This window comes from Phyllostomus discolor, chromosome 3 (assembly GCF_004126475.2).
Source record: "Phyllostomus discolor isolate MPI-MPIP mPhyDis1 chromosome 3, mPhyDis1.pri.v3, whole genome shotgun sequence".
Lineage (NCBI taxonomy): Eukaryota > Metazoa > Chordata > Mammalia > Chiroptera > Phyllostomidae > Phyllostomus > Phyllostomus discolor.
This window is the reverse complement of record NC_040905.2, coordinates 88,594,356-88,611,824: the sequence shown is the minus strand read 5'-3', so window position 1 is coordinate 88,611,824 and position 17,469 is coordinate 88,594,356. Positions and strand designations below refer to the sequence as shown.

The following is a 17,469-nucleotide window of genomic DNA, read 5'->3' as shown; positions in this document are numbered from 1 at the left end:
TCTTCTGGAAAGTGTATCTCAAATCCATTTTCTTTCCATGACCACTGCTTCTGAGTGGTTCAAGCCGTCACCTCTCACCTGGCCTATTGCAGTAGTCGCCTGATGGGTTCCCTAACTGTGATGTTGCCCTTGTTAAATTCATTCTCTGCAAAGCAGCTAGAGTGAGTTTTTAAAAATATAAACCATATCACTTCACTGTCTTATGTACATCCTTTCGGTGACTCCCAGTTGCATTTGTGGTAATGCAAACCCTTCCATGGCAGAGGAGGCCTTTCGTTATCTAGCTGGCCTCTGTCTGCTTCGCTAAGATTTATAACCATGTGAATATTTCAGTCCTTCAGAGGAAACTCTTTGTCATTCCTAGGTCTTTTGGTTTGGCAAGTCCTCTCCCTGTGAGCTTCCTCCTTGGTACTTCTCATGTGTGGCTCACTGTAGTCCTTCAGAACTCGGTTAATGTCACATCAGAGTGGTCTCGTCTGGCTCCAGTGTCTAGATTCCTTCTTGGCTCCAAGCTATCCTTCTTCACAGCACAGTTCTATCCTTCGTCACAACACAGTTCCCTTTGGAGAACTTATCACAATCTATAATGACACTGTGGTACTCATTTACTTGTTTCCTGTCTGTCTCCCTATGGAGTGGCAGCTCCATGAGAGTGGGTACCAAGTCCATCATGACAGCAGTGTATGGAGCTCATAGGGCTGGTACTCAGCTCCTGGGTTCTGGACAGATACACTGTTTCCTGCATCTTAGAAACTATGTTACTAGTTACTTTATGTTTATTCCCTTTAACATTGGAAGTGTAATATATCTTAAACACAAAATAACATGTTGTAACAAAAATGCTTGTGTGCACACTTACAACAAATGAATACAGATACATATGGGTCATAATATTTACTTCTGTGGAATGTATTTTTATTGAATTGGATATTTAATCAAGTTTTGTAACTCTCACAAATACTGTAATTCTGACCATCGATATATTGTGTTTTTTGTTGCCCTTTGCAGTTCAGCAGTGCAGTGTTAGATGCATGAACGGTGGGACCTGTGCGGATGACCACTGCCAGTGCCAGAAGGGGTATATTGGAACTTACTGCGGACAACGTAAGGAACATTGGAATAGACTTGATTTATTAGAAATATTAGATTTAATGGGTATTTCATACTAAGTCATAATTTAAGGTCTTGTGAAGCCTATAATCCTTTATTTTATGTAGTAAGCCATATCTTACATCTGAATTTCTAATTTTTATATGTAAGGTTTTTTCTAACTTGAAATTTTTTTTGTTTAGTAATATTGATGTTGTTGAGCATCACTAGTACTTTATCAAATTTGACATATATCACCAGAAAAGTTTACTTGTTTTTCTTCTATCTCTCTAAAACAGTATACATTTCTGAAAAAATTGTGAAGTTTGCTTTGCTTTGATCTCTCTCTCTCTATGTATATGTATATGTATATATGATTTTTTAGGATATCCCAAAATTAACCCCTGGAGAGCCAACCTTATAAACTGTCCTTTGCTGAAATATGTTGAATTGCTTAACACTGTAGTACAAGGCTGTGAAATGATGTTTTAGAAATCAGGTTTCATTGTGAAAGAGGGAGCTGTATTCTAACAAAGCTCTTATCTTCAGTCACTGGAGAATATCCTGTACCAACCAGGAAATAACATTTTGCAAGGATGGAAGGAGTGTAGCTCCTGGATTGTGACACATCACGGGGGAATACTTTAGGTTAGTGTTTCCCAAGGTGTGGGCTCTGCTGGGAACCCATGTTTTTAAGTATGCATGAGTGGAAGGACATGACATTAAAGAGACTTGAGCCATAAATTGTGAGAGAGTCCCTTTTTACTTAAGTTGCATTTCATTAGATGCAGAGTCCAGTTTTGCTGCTAATCTTTAAGGCCTCCCTAAGAATTGCTCATCCATGTTTTTAACATAAAAAGACTGAGTCTTAGGTGTGCAAGAGTATCTAGCTTCTTTCTAAATTAAACTTATTTTATTTTTACTGCTGTTCAGACTTTAAAAGATTGTAGTAAAATATGTATAACCTAAAATTTCCCATTTTGGCCACTGTTAAGTGCATAGCTCAGTGGCATTTAGCACATCCACGTTGTGCAGCCGCCACCGCTAGCTACCCGCAGAGCTCCTTTCATGGTGCAGACCCGAAACCGCGTACCCACTGAATTCTGACTTTCCATTTCTCTCACCCAGCTCCTAGTAGCCACCATTCTCCTTTCTGTCTCTGTGAATATGACTACCCTAGGTGCCTCATATAACTGTAATCACACCTTATTTGTTATGTTGTGATTGGCTTATTTTACTTAGCATAACTTTGTTTATGGTTCATCTATGTTATTGCAGGTATAAGAAGTTTCTTCCCTTTATAATATTCCATTTTATGTATATACAATATTTTGTTTATTTGTTGGTGCATTGATGGACATGTAAGGTACTTCCACCTTTGGCCACTGTGAATAATGCTGCTGTGAATATACCCATGAAGTGGAATTGCTGGATCATGTAGTAGTTCTATTTTTAATTTTTTAAAGAGCTACAATACTCTCCTTTTTATAAGAACTGGTTATTTATTTATCTATTTTAGAGAAAGGGAAAGAGAGATTGAGAGAGAGAAAGAAACATCGATTATTTGTTGTTCCACTTACTTACACATTTGTTGGTTGATTCTTGTATGTTCCCTGACTGGGATCAAACCTGCAACCTTGATGTATCAGGATGACACTCTAACCAACTGAACTACCTGGCCAGGGTTGCGATACTGTTTTCCTTGGTGGATGTACCATTTTACATTCCCACCAGAAGTGCACAAGGGCTCCAGTTTCTCCACATCCTCATGAATGCACAAGGGCTCCAGTTTCTCCACATCCTCCACGTCCTCTTCACTTGTTATTTCTGTATGTCTTTTGGATGATGTGTGTCCTAATAGTCAGACATGAAGTGGCATCTCCTTGTGGTTGTTAAAGTTATTTTTAATATTGTCTTCTAGTTAGGGTAAGTATAGCTTTCCATTTATAAGTGTTATACATTTTTCTTCTAAAATAACTTTAAATAGGGAATCAATTTAAAGAAAAATATCCTGTTAAGGTCAGCACTGGGCCAACTTTTCCTATAAAAGCTAGATGGTAAATATTTTAGACTTCATGGTCTCAAGACCACATACAACACTCTGCCATTGTAGTGCAGAAGCGACTGTAGGCAACATGGAAATGAAGGAGCATGGCTGTGTGTCCGCAAAACTCTGTTTATGCACACAGAAATGTGAGTTCCACCTAACTTCCACTATCACAAAAATATTCTTCTTTTGTTTTTCTTGACCACTCACCAGTGTGGAATCCCACTGCCACAGCTCATGGGCAGTGTGAGAACAGGCTGCATGCCGGTCTGGGCTGTGGGTCAGTGTGTGCAGGCCTCCGGGCGAGTGCAGGGAAGAGCTGGACAGCAGAGGAACAGGGATTCTAGCACAGTTTCATGTTTCATGGATATTTCTCTGCCGCATTTTTCACATGTTAAGGTTTCTCCAAATTTTAGACAGTGGACTCCAGTTTAGAATCATAAAAAAGGGAAAAGTCTGTTATGAACATGACATTTACAAGCAGGCAGATTTTTACCTTTCTTTATACATACAAAAGCACTGGGAGAGCTGATCATGTTGTTTACAGAGTTCAGGAGCCAGAGAACAGACACAATTATCCTTATTGAAACTTAGGTTTTTGTTCTGTAGGAGAACAAAAGGGGAGAGAACCTTGCTTCAAGTCATCTCTCAGAATATTTGCCCAAATCTGTCTTGAAAACAGCCCTGGTCAGCCAGAATTCAGCTGCTGTACCTGTCCAGGGTGTATGTCTGTATTTTCCCGAAGGTCCTGGAGAAAGAGCTCTGGTGGGGGTGTCCCTTCCCTGCCCTTCACACAGAAATGGGAAGTGAGGGGGTGACCAGTAGCTTCCATTCCCGGATGGGGCGTGTGTATGTTCTTCTGCCCCGTGTCAAACCATATTGCTGTTGCCACACTTTCCAATCAGGGGAAAGGGAAAGGCATGGGGTCGGAAGAGCAGCCTGCACCTGAAAATTTGCTGTCTGGATACATTATGGGATAAAACCATCGTTGCCCAACACTTATCTCAGGGCTAATAGAACATATGGAATGAGCAGAACGTGTAACTAACAAAATTAACTGGTCAGCCAATAAAAGGTGAAGGTAAGATAACTGGTACACATCCATCCAGAAACGGTTTGAGGAAGATACGTTCGATGTTGTGTATATATAGATGGTACTGCTCCACAGAGAGTAAAGAAGCAGCAGATGTTAACAATTTTCAGCTTGCGAATCCAGAAAAACTCTGGAAATATGTTTGTAAAAATGGGAGTTATAAAAAGCATTTGAACTGCTTAGCTGCTTTCCCAGGAGTGTACAAAGCGTGCTTTCGAAAGCACTTGTTTCATCTCATTCAGCCATGGGTGTGGAGTGGCTGCTGGGGGCCCCACACTGTGCGAGGTGCTGGGAGCACAGCACTGAGCAAACAGGACCTTACAGAGCTTGTGTTCTGGTGAGGAGGACAATTAACAAGTAGGTGAAAAGGTAAATCCCTAAAACAAATTAGGTAATGAGAAGGTCTAGAAAAGTAAACCGGAGTAAGGAGGAGAGAGTCTGGGTCAGGTTAAGCAGTTCTCTGCTATTTTGCATTGGTGATCTCTGAGGAGATGACTTTGAACACAGACCTGAGTCTGTGCTTTTCCGTCTACGGGAAAAGGTTTCTACGGGAAAAGGCCACAGGACCTGTTGTGGGAACAGACCTCACGTATTTTGGAAACAATGACTCATGTGGCTGGAGGAAAGGAGATAATGGTAGGGGTGAGTTCAGAGACAGGGGTGTAAAGCCTTATAGACTAAGGAAAGGAATTTGGACTATACCTTCAGTATGAGGGGAAGCAACTGGGGCATTTTGAGCAATGGAGTGATATGATCTGACATTTAGAAAAGTCATTCTGTCTGCCATGTCGAAATTGGATTGTCGAAAGGGTAAGAGAAAATGAAAAGGCCAGTTAGAAGGCTGCTGCAGTAGTGACAGTGAATGGTGCTGTAGTAATTGAGGACTCGATAAGTGCTTGGATTCAGGTTGCATTTGGGATGTAGAATCTGTGGAAGAAAGTGGGTGCTGATGGTAGACTGGATGTGGTGGGGAAGGGAAAAAGAAAAAGCAAAGATCCAGAGTGACAACTAGAGGATTTTGGTGGAGCTCTAGGCTGAATGGTGATGTCATTTCCTGACCTGGGAAAGACTAAGCGGGGAGTGGGTCGGCCTGGGGGTCAGGTGGAGCTGAGAACACAGGATAGCAGGAGTTCTGCTTTGGATATGATAGTTTAAGAAGTCTGTTAGATCTCCCAAGTGGAAATCCATGAACTCAGATCTTAACGGAGAGGTTGGAGATAGAGATGTGAATTTGGGAGCATATAGATTGAATTTTTACATAGATAATCTTTTAATGACAGACCTAGATGAAGGTCGCTAGGAAGCTTGTGTAGATAGAGCAGTGGGTTGAAACCAGAGCCCTGATTCAGCCCAACATTTTGAGATAGAGAAGAGGAAGAGAAACCAGCAGAGAAGAGTGAGAAAGAGTAGACAGTGAAATAGGAAGAAAACAGGGAGTGTGGTGTCCTGGAAGACAAAGAAAGCTTTTACTGTAGAGCCAATAGTGAAGATGCATATTCTCCTGACATGTCAAAACAATAGGCTTTTGTTCCTTTCATCTTTTTAATCTTTCAACCTGGTTTCTGTTTTTATCTGATATGTTTGTGTGAAAGTAACAACCATAATACATCCAAGTGTCTATACCTTTGTTATTGGTATAGGAGTCTGTCTGATAAAAACATAATACTTGTCATATTACTTTGTACAAGGTAGGTGCTCAGTAAATATGTACTGAATGGAAATATTCAAACTTCTACAATACATGGTCAGTGTTCTGTTTCACAGGCTGACCAGTGTGAAATGGCATGCTTTTCCCTCTCCCCATCTTGGTAAGCAGTTACGAAACCAGCTTCGTATTTCCATCTATAGTGTGTCTTTTTCTCTTCTGCCCTTAGCTCTGCGTCATACCAGGTGTAAGCATTTTTTCATCTTGGGAGGTCAGCATTCTTTCTATGATGGAAATTTAGGCATATTCAAGTTTTTTTCCAACTCCAGTTGAGTGTAAATTTCTGTTTCTGTCATGTTTTGTTAAAAATATTTTATAAAATAACTTTTATTATAACTCATTCCAAAGAAGGAAAATGACCTCTTACTTTTGTTGTTCCAATTTTATATGTATTGCCTGCTTCCCTTTTTTTGCTATTGCTCTTCGGTGTAAACTTTAGATGTAGTAGAGCAAGTTGTTTTCATACAAATACTCTGTGGTATAAAAGAGAAAGGGAATGAAGGTTTGCAGGACCCCTTTAATGTGCAGCCACTGTGCATTTTGTTTTAGTCACCATTTTTTTTGATCCTCATACTCCTATGTTGTAGGGACTGATAGCACTGTTTATGGGCTGGGAACTGGAAAGATGTGATTAGGATATACTGGGGACAGTGGGACTCCTGATCTGTTCACTGAACTGTTCTGTTTCCCAAAACTGTAAAAAGGGCTGCAAAATTTTGGCACATTGCAGGATTTTTTCTTTTTCTTAGTACCTGCAGTATGTCAACTACTGCAGTGAATGGTGGGGATACAAAGGCAGACACGCTGTGGTCCCTGTCCTGGAAAAACTCACTCCCGTGTGAGAGCTAGGATATAAGTAAATGGCTGTATCAGGGGGGGTCTCATCACTCATTTTTCACAGCAGCCTTTCACATTTTAAAAAAATTATTGAGGTTCCTGAAAACCTTTTGTTTAAATGGGCTAGATCAACTGATATTTATCATATTAAGAATTAAAATCAAGAAATTAAAAAATGTTTAATTCATTTAAAATAGCAAAATAAAGTAAAACCATGTTGTATGTTAACATAAATTTTTTTTTGAACAATGACTATGTTTCCAAACCAAAAAAAATTTGAATGAGCAGAGAGGCATTGTTAGTTTAAATTAAACTAGATTTAATCTCTACTGGATGAGCTCTTTCCAGGAATAGCTCAAGGCTTATCCATCCAGCCCTGTTCTCCCACCTGGCATTTGGGAGCTCTGTTTGGAAAACCCCGAGGGAAGCAAAGTCCTTCTCCACTTACCCAGAGATAGATCCTGAGTGTTGCTCATGAGTGCTTTTTCCTGTTCATGTCTTCTTAAAGGCTAGCATATGTCTAAGGAAAGAACATATCTGGGAAAGTGGCTTCCATTTTCATTTCTTACAGCTTGACAATATTTAAAGAAAATTCCTCACATTATAATTAATTACAGTAGACAACTGCTACATTTTTGCACTATATCTTTTTTTAAGATTTTATTTATTTGTTTAGTTTTAGAGACATGGGAAGGGAGGGAGAAAGAGAGTGAGAGAAGTAGCAATGTGCGAAAGATACATCGACTGGTTTCCTCTCACGTGCCCCCAACCAGGGACCTGGCTCACAATCCAAGGCATGTGCCCTGACTGGGAATCGAGCCAGTGACCTTTTGGTACTCAGGCCAGTGCTCAATCCACTGAATCACACCAGCCAGGGCTGCAGTATATCTTTTTCATAATGGAAATCTTTGAATCTTGGCAATTGTTTCTGTGGAATTACTATCGAGAGTTCTGTTTCAGGTTTTTGTTTTCTTCCAGCATTCTTGTTCACCCTCACCTTTCTCATGACCTTTATTTCCTTTCTTTTATCCTCTACATTTATTCATCTAACTTACTGCTCTACCCATATTTCAAGGCAGTCATTATTTGTCAGTCCTCCTTGGGACAAATGGAGAAGAGGAAAGGTGTGGTTCTTAGGGAGATGTACTTGTGCAAACATACACAGAATCCTGCCTTGAGCAAAGCTTGTTGCACACAAAGAATTTTGAGATCATTGGCACGGTGGTGCTTTGAGATGAAGATACCTTTCATTTCAAAGTACGCTTTGTTCCTGCTGCTGTCAGCAGAACAGAAGCCACTGTGAACGTCTGGATGATGATAGGTAATCCAGTTCAATATTCCCGGTAAGGAAATAGCATTACTGCATCTTTAAATGTCAGTTGTTTTATTGAGCTCCCATTTTTTATACTTGGCTCACTTGAAGTACATATAACTGTGTTTTGCTCCCTCACTTCCCTTTAAAACCTTCAATCCTATTTTTGGGCTCAGGTCATAGAATGTAATAGTCTTTTTCATCTGAGCACAGAGCATTTCTCTTCAACAATGTGGGTGGATTGAGAGACAAGCTGTTAGTCTTAGTATTTTCTGTGGAAAAGACATGATTCTTGAATTCAGTTGGCAGTATGGTTCCCAGGAATACTTATTTTTCAAGGAATCTAAAAAGTGATCTTTCAGGCAACTTCTTACCAGGGATCTTGGCTGCTGAGCTGAGTTACATGAGGGTGGTGCAGTGGGGGAAGAGAGCGGGTCAGGTTCAGTTCTGGTGCCCTAGATCCATCTGGGCCAACTGAACCCAGATCCTGGTCTCCTCATCCCCAGTATGAAGTGAAAGAGTGTGTCTGCATGTGTTTGTCATCATCACTTAAAAATTTTGAACTGTGGGTTAATTTTCTATGAAAGAACTTATTGTACTGACACAGTGAGGTTTTCCCCTTTCCTCTATGACCTCTACACATTACGGCTCTCTACACATTAGTTATTTCTCTGGATTTTATTGCTGAATTGGTGATATTTCCCCCCATTTTTCATATTAGTTTTACTCTTGCCTTATTTCACTCCTCGCTCCTTGTTTGTCTCCTTTTTCTTCTCTGATGTTTGCTTCTCTGCTTTGTTGCCATATCTTCCTTATTTTTCCATATCACATGTTCTCTTCCTTTCTTTCTCCCTCTTTCTGCTTAGAGTCTGCCTCCTTTACCCTACATTTTTCCATTTTTCCATTTTTACTCATATCCCTACCTGTAGTAGACTGTAAGGTTAACAGAACGGAAGTAGAGGATTGAATGGTTATTTTCCAGCTGTATGAGCATTAGAGCCTTGTGATTATGATTTAAAAACAAAACAACTTTTACCGGATAGTTGCTTAACAATGTGATTTACAGAAATTGCGTAGGCTTTTGTCTCACTATACACTTAAATATTTTTATAAATGCATAATGTGAACAGTAGTTTGTGTTTTAGAGGTAAGATCCGTTATTGGCTGCATCTCCACACTACTGTGTTGCACTGGGGGGTTTACCGTACTCTCTAGTGAGCTCCTTGCTGTGTTTGTGTGCAGCCGTCTGTGAAAATGGATGTCAGAATGGTGGACGTTGTATTGGACCCAACCGCTGTGCTTGTGTTTACGGATTCACCGGTCCACAGTGTGAAAGAGGTAAGAAAAGAGAAATGAGAACTTCTGTTTGAAGAAGTCTGTTGTAATTGTAAAAATGTATAATTTTTTGTTATCCCATTAGAATTCTCCAAATGAAGTAATATTTTCATTCTTCTTTAGTTATGTCTGTAAGTTGAATGGCAAGACTTTGAAACATAGCTGACAGCAGCAGAAGTGTCTCAGTTTTCCCCACCTGAGTGAACTTAGTACAAGAGGCCAAATCTGGGGCTACACATTTAGGGTCATTTTGAGTGACTGACTGATGGCATATTGTAATAATGCGCTTAATTCAAATTGGAAGTCATTGTTTGGAGTTATGCCTCTATCAAACAAATAATGTGAAGGTGTTCTTGGCTGTAAAGCCAATAAAAATGGTATAAATTGCCCTAACCCATAAGGAAATATATTACAGCATATAACAGAAAGTCCAGAGCTAATGGCCTTCAGGTAGGAAGTGATCAAGGTTTTCACAGCTACTGTGCTTCCGTTGACCCTGTCCTCTGCTGTGTCAGTTTCCCCCATCCTGAAGTTCTTTGTGGTTGTAAGGTGAATGCCATCAGTAACTGAGGCAACATGCTTCCTTGTTCACATCTAGAGGGAGAAAATTTCTCCTTTAATCACAGCCAGTAATAATTCTATGTGCTGATTGACTTAAGCTTTTGTTTTTGAACCAGTCCATCGCAAAGGGGATGGCATTAATACTATGTTTGATGTACACTTAGACCTGTCTTTGGGGCAGTTTATTTGTAATCTTTCCCAAAGTCACACAGAGGGGAGAGTTTGGTATCTGAACCGAGTAGAGGTTGTGTTGGGAAGAAGAAAAGGAGTGGGGGAATGGATGCTGGCTAGGCATCCAGCATTGTCCACTTCATGCTTATAAATGGTCAGCAAAGCCAATATGAAAGCATTTCCCATCATATGAATTAGCAGTTAAACTCATGTCCTACTGTAGACTACTGACAATCCCTGTGTTGATGCACTTATAAGTAAACTATGATACTGTCATGGCAGCAAGTGGGTGCCAATGGTATATCAAAAAAGTTAAATTTTATAAAATATGATAAATAACTATTTAGCACTGAACCATAAGAGTAAAAGTAAGATTAAACTAAAAGCAATATTACATAATCATTTATAAGTACATACATCCTCATTTTATTTTTCCAGGGCTTGTCATATTATCCAAAATTGTATAGTGCCTTCTTTGTTGCAGAGCTTTAGAGTATACGAAGCTATGTCATTGAAATATTACGATAAGTAGTGGTGACAGTTTATATATGTGTGTGTAAAGGCTTTGAATTGCAAAGAAACCTTATATTTTAAAAATTAAACTCATTACTCTGACAAAAATTTCATCTTGGTGTTCAGGTTAAATCTTGAGAAGAAACCGAGAAGTTAGGAGTAGATGGTGAAAGAAAAGTAAGATGTATGCAGCCTTTTAACATACATGTTTATATTATATTTATATTACTCCTAAGGTAACTGAGATTTCTTGAGGCTGAAGTACATTCCACACATGACAGAGTTTATAGTTACACTTTGGATAAATTTAAATGTCTTTACCAGATGCTTTTATTTGGAGAGAAAAATTAATTAGGAAATGTTAGCACAAGAAGATAAGTTGTTAAGAATGGGATAACACAAATTTCCAAGTTGACGTTAAGTTTATTTGAGCACCATAGAATGGAAAATAGTTAAATTTAAAATTTCAAACATGATTATAATCGGTGGAGATGATGTTCATTTTTCTGGAAGTCCTGTGAGCTTTGCAGCTGGGTCATCCTGAAGCAAATTTCAAGCTTGATTGGCAAAGGAACTGGGTAGTTTCGACTCAGAGGCTCCCAGGCATCACATCGTTGTTTCTCAGCAGTTATTCACTCCCTGGGATTTGTTGGTCTTTGCTGAAGGTGTGGGAGGCCAATAAAGACCCACATGTATTTGACATGCACAGTAGCATATTTTCAGAAGAAATTACACAATTAATTAGCTAACAAATTGGCCTGGGTATTTTTTAAATTGTGGGCTTATTTCTTTAAAATATTTCAAATTTCTACCCTTCCAATGCAAGTTCTGAAACTTCATTTTTTTGCAAAGGAGTTAGTTAATTTCCACTCTTACATTGAAATCATGAACTTAAACACCTTTAAAAGATTTTCAGTTGGGTTTTTCTCAAGAAACATTGTCTGCATAGATACAAAAAAAAATAACTTGTTTATGTTGCAGTTAATGACTAGGTTTGTGTGCCCTGTCAACCTTTAAAGTTCATATGGTGTGTTTCAATTACAGAATTTCAAAATATATATTCTTTGTTCTCTTAAAAAATACTTTGTAGAATTAGGGGTATTTTTCCTCCTTAATGTAAAATACACATAATTTTCCTTTAAATTGGCCTCTGGGGATCAGTTGTGTGATAAAACATGGCTGCTTTTCCCACTATCTGGGCTGCTGGCAGACTGGTTTCCGGGCTGGAGACAGAGACTGATGGTTACTAGTGGCTGGCACGATTACGGTATTTAACTTGAATCTTGGTGCCGGGTAAGCTGAACCTTTTGGAATTCTCTTCTCACTCTTGCTGATATGTATAATGACCTTTTATACTTAGTATTAAAAATAAAGAGTTTTTGTGGCCACATGCTGATTATAAAATGCAGGCAGTCCAGCTGTGTGTGTCCAGGGCACATTAAGGTACTCAAATCTTTTTGTTTCTTTTTCAAACAGATGGCATTTGAAAAATGATAAATACTGCACTTAACATGCACCTGAGAATACATAGAAATGGAATCAGCCTTATATACTAAAACTTTGTGTTTTTTCCCCCTAACACTTGAAGTGTACCGTATTGTTTATTGGTAAAAACTTGGAGGGGGTGGGCAGGCAAGAAAGGAATTTACTTACCTAAGAGATTTCTGGACAAAATACAATGATTACTTGATCATTAATGTGGCCTGCCCAAAGTCCCTGTTCCAGTTTCTTTGACTCAAGTGATTGTTGAAATTTTATTTTCTAATTTAACTTTCTTTGAACTTTATATAAGGATCAGCTCTTAAGAATATATTCTAGACCCTTTTAAATTATGTAAGAATTACTACTACAAATTATTTTTATCATTTAAGCATGACTTTCTTTAAAAGGTGTATAAGTTCAGTAAAATTTCAAATGCCCTTATGCCTAGTGAATTTTCCTTTAAAATGTACCTTAAAAAGGAGGATGAGAGATTTACTTTTTTTGACATTTCCAAGAAAAATCCTACTTTATTTATTTATTTATTTATTTATTTATTTATTTAAATTGTTGTTCAAGTACAGTTTTCTGCCCTTTACCCCATCCTGGCCCACCCCCGCAGCCCTCTCCACCTCCTTCCCATTTCCATTCCCCCTTGTTATTGTCTATGTGTCCTTTATACTTGTTCCTGCAAACCCTTCCCGTTCCCCTGAAATTCCCTCCCCTCTGCCTTCCAAGAAAAATCCTACTTTAAAAACTGAATCTAATTGGAAAAAAGTGAGATCAAGTTGCAAATGTTAGTTTATAAAATCTAAACTTTCGAGCCTTTATGTAAAATGAAAAATGGAAGGATTTCACCTCAGGGTTACTTTCACAAAATCATCCACTCGAAGCATCTAATGCATGAACTCAGGGACAGAAAGCATGCTAAGAAGGAGTCACTCAGCCCCTGCTCAAATGCCACATCACCCCATCAAGAGACAGTGTTTCACTGTCAATCTTGAGCATTCAAACTCTGCATTACCATTCACCTGCCTAAGCTGCAAATTTAACAGATGCACCTCCCTTATTGCCTAGGTCAGTGCCAATGTGATGATAGCAATGCCTCTAGCCCCAGCTCTAGGAGTCAACCACAGTTTACCACTCAGGTTTGCATTATTGGAATGTGAAGTCTAATTAGAAGCTCTTGAATTACCCTGTACATTTTTGTTCATCCACCCACATTTCAGGAGGTAAAGTAACTGTGACAGCTAGTTACCCTACTCAGACTCCAGGCATATTCTCCATGAACAAGAGTGAAGACAGGCAAAGCAGGGTTTTTCTGAATTCTGGGAATTATGTACACCAGATCCAAGTTTGTTTAGAAATGATCGATATACTTACTAATCAACATGAATTCTATGGTCTTGCAATTTATTATGGAGTATGTGGAGTGGATTTGTTCAGCCTATGAATATTCAAGTAACATAGCAAGTTGATAGCATGACCAGGAATACAGGGGAGGATGGTGACAGAGCATGCTGTACTCAGCAGACTTCTAAGCTCAGAGATGTCATACTTCCAGGAGATGTATAAGCAGTATTCTTTAGAAGAAATTCCTTCCATTGTAATGTTTTACCTAAAGCAACATACATTTATTGTAAGGTAAAAATAAGATAAGATAAAACAAGAAAATGTAATTATTTATAATTTTTCCATTCAGAATGAGTTACTTTTAACATTTTGGAGAATGGACTTCAAGTACTTTTTTCTATGGCATATGTAGTGCTTACAAAGAATGGGATCTTTCCATTCTGATTGGAATCTCCGGTAACATGAAATGTACTTGTATCCTGCTCTTCCTTTTGTTTTATGAAATACATTATATTATGTTAGAGATTGTGAAAGCTTCACTGAGGGCTAGGCCTCTACATTCTACACAACCATATATTTATAAGGTTATTTTATCTTTTTCAAAAAGATTTTATTGTTTTTAGAGAGAGGGGAAGGGAGGGAGCAAGGGAAAGAAACATTGATGTGTGAGAGATACATAGATCCATTGCCTCTCACATGCCTCAAGTGGGGAGCTGGCCCACAACCCAGGCATGTGCCCTGATTGGGAATTGAACCACTGACCTTTTGGTTCACAGGCCAGCACTCAGTCCACTGACCCACACCAGCCAGGGCAAGGTTATTTTTTTTATCTTACAGATGAAGAAACTTTGTTCAGGTCAAACTTACCATAGCATTGAGAGGATGAAGACAGGAGAAGGCTATCAAACAATCTTACTGAAGATCTTAAACTCAAGTACTTTGGTAGAGCAGTGTACCATAATTATATTTCCAGGTTTTCTTTTTCTTTTCTTGCTTTGTTTGTATTGTAGCAATCCTGTGGTAAAAATGTATATAGATATATCTATATCCTTGATTTTATTCTTAGGATATATGATAGAAATTTCACTGCTGAGTTGTTGAGTTTGTGAAAATTTAAAGCTTTTGTTATGTTCATTTCCTCCAAAAAGCTCCTTATTATTTATTCCTTTGGTGTTGTGTTCAGAAAGTCTTTTCCCATCCACAAATCTTATAAAAATCTATAGTTTTTTTCTTAATTCTTTTGGGATTTGGGATTTTACTTCTTTTTGACTTTTAAACAAATTAGACCATACAGTGGAGTAACCATAGTAAATTTATTTACAAATGTTTATCAAATACCAGTTGAGTGCTTATTAAGCATTAGGCTAAGTACTTGGAACTCAAGTTAAAAGACAAGTAATATAGGCTCACTGTTGGGAAGTAAATGACCTCTTTAAAGAACAGAACGAGTCATGTACTTTAAACATTAGAATGTGATATGACACAGAAAATACTATAATAGGAGTAGGAACAAATTTGTATGAGAGCTCGGAAATACTCCCTGATTAAGACAAAGCTAGAAAAGTCTTCCTGAGTTGATCTCAATGGAAAAAAAACAACTCATTCTAATAGGACAAACAGTATTGCACTAATTCCTGTATGGATATTTTAAGACATATCATGATTGAATCTTATGCTAAATAACATTATTTAAACTCCATAATTAATTACCAGTTACCACAGTCACTAAACTGATGTTTGTTTTACAGAAATAAGATGTTTCCCTCCGTTGTTTTTTTTTTGTACTTTGAAGATTAGCGAGAATGAAATTACAGGGAGGAGAGAGAATGCTGCCAACTGCAATGTCAGACTCACATGTGCCTGCGTGTGCGCACACAGTTCGGTTCTGCACTCACGAGGCTGTTGGGAGCATTTTATAACCTTGCTCCCTCTAAGCTAAACTTAGCCTTAAATGGGCATCAGAGAAATACCAAAAGATCTGTGAGAACTTAACTCTTGGCACTAGCTCAGATGACATCCTTATCTTGAATGCCATTAAGAACACAGGGGGAGGAAAATGAGAGGAAAAAAGCAGACAGTGGGAGCTGGAAGGAAGGGATGGGAAGAAGAAAATGAAGAATGATAGAAGAGGGAGATGTAATGCTAAGATGAGGAGCAGAGATGTTTGTGTAAGGAAAATCATCTAAGTTTGGGAAAAAATCCACTCATTCATTGATCTGATTTGGGAGAGGTGAGGGTTTTTCTTTTGCGTTCTTTGATTTCAGCCTCTGCTGCTTTGATCTGTGCAGTGAGGCTGAATGTGTTCACATCCCGTTAGGCCCTGATGCCTTATTTATGTGACTGCTTTAAACGAAAGCAGTATTTTCATTTATTCTTGCTCTAAGTGCCGTTATTTATATATTTCTTTGTTTTTGATTTATCTACGTAGAGGCAGGGAACCTACAATACAAAATTAAAATATTGAAATATTTTACATTTATGTAGCTCCATAAATATTTTCCTTTTTTACTTTCAGCATCAGGTCAGAGAACATTGAAGGTACGGAAACTGGGCAAAGCTACCACATGCACACACACATTAAATATAATGAAATGTTACATTTCATTAGGATGTAGCCAAAAGGAATTAATAACAAAATGTGCCTGTGTATGGGGATGGGATTTATGGAATATACACTGTGTATTTCAAAACTCCCAAGCACTATAAGTTCCTAAGTAACATTGTCTCCAGGGCTTTCAGATAAAAGATTGTGGACCTAACATTACCCAGTAGATTTGCTGGGAAGATTAAAAGCAATAATGTGTTAAGCTTCGGTCACATACAGGCAGAGTGCCTGGCATGTGGTGGGCATCCACTAAGTGGTCTTTGTTGTGTTTAGAAATACAGGGTGTAATCTGAATCAAAACTTAATATTAAGACCTGTGTGAGCTTAGAAAGTGATTGTCTTCTCTGATCCCTGTTTCTGCATATATAATACGTGTCTACTGTGTCCACCTGGAATTATTTTTGTGAGCCTTAAAGGATGTCGTGTAATACCTGGCACTCAGTAAATGATAAGTGTTGATGCTTGCCTCTTTTAACTGGATTCCTTGGTTATCAAAAAGACAGGTGTGGTGGCTGGCTGTTTAAAATGGAATATTAAAAGTGGAATTTTGAATGGGAATAAAAGGATTTTTTTAGCTATTTAAGACATACTACCCTGGCTGGTGTGGCTCAGTGGATTGAGCATGGGCCTGTGAACTGAAGGGTCACTGGGTTGATTCCCAGTCAGGGCACATGCCTGGGTTGCAGGCCAGGCCCCCAGTGGGGCACATGCTGGAGGCAACCACACATTGATGTTTCTCTCCCTCTCTTTCTCCTTCCCTTTCCCTCTCTCTAAAAATAAATGAATAAAATCTTTTAAAAAAAGATATACTAATAAATTTTAAGGCTGTTTTTATTGAGAGTGGAAGTACCCAGAATAAATGGCATATTTTAAGAGAGGTTCACATTCCTGGTATGAGAATTAAATGAGAGATAAAGTGTCCAGCCAGTGTCTATCACAGAGTAAGAGCTCAATAAATGATAAGCTATAATTATGAAAAAACAAAGTCAAGATATGTGCTCTCTCAGACAAAATTGTCTTGATGGATGAAGGAGATTGTTCTCGATCATTGGGACTGTCTCAGGTCAGGGTGCATCAGCTGTGAACATGCTTGGTTTCACTATTTAGTTTTGTGGGCTTTTTGTGACAGTCAGATCAATTGAAAAATGTAGTATATCATTCTCACTATTTTACACGTTATGTAGTTGAATTTTTCAATCCTACTTATCTGGTTTAGACCTGTTTGTACTGTAAATACCAGTATTGCTGTTGGTAGTCTGTCACTGTTTAACTGGTCTCTTTAGTCTGAGTCTCTCCCGATGCCCAAGGTCTTGTTCTAAGCATTCACAGTGTAGCTAATGTATGTGTATAGTTCATTTTTCCTGAAGTA

General features: G+C 38.4%; 1 protein-coding gene across 4 annotated transcripts in view; it reads left to right on the top strand.

The window, feature by feature from the left end:
* The window catches only part of FBN2 (fibrillin 2), a 257,503-nt gene that overhangs the window by 8,702 nt on the left and 231,332 nt on the right, over positions 1 to 17,469 (top strand). For all 4 annotated transcript variants that reach the window (XM_036020716.1, XM_036020718.1, XM_036020715.1 and 1 more), the window contains exons 4-5: positions 1,009 to 1,104; positions 9,326 to 9,421. In XM_036020716.1, coding sequence (XP_035876609.1) covers positions 1,009 to 1,104; positions 9,326 to 9,421 — 192 coding nt within the window. The remainder of the gene's footprint in view (positions 1 to 1,008; positions 1,105 to 9,325; positions 9,422 to 17,469) is intronic.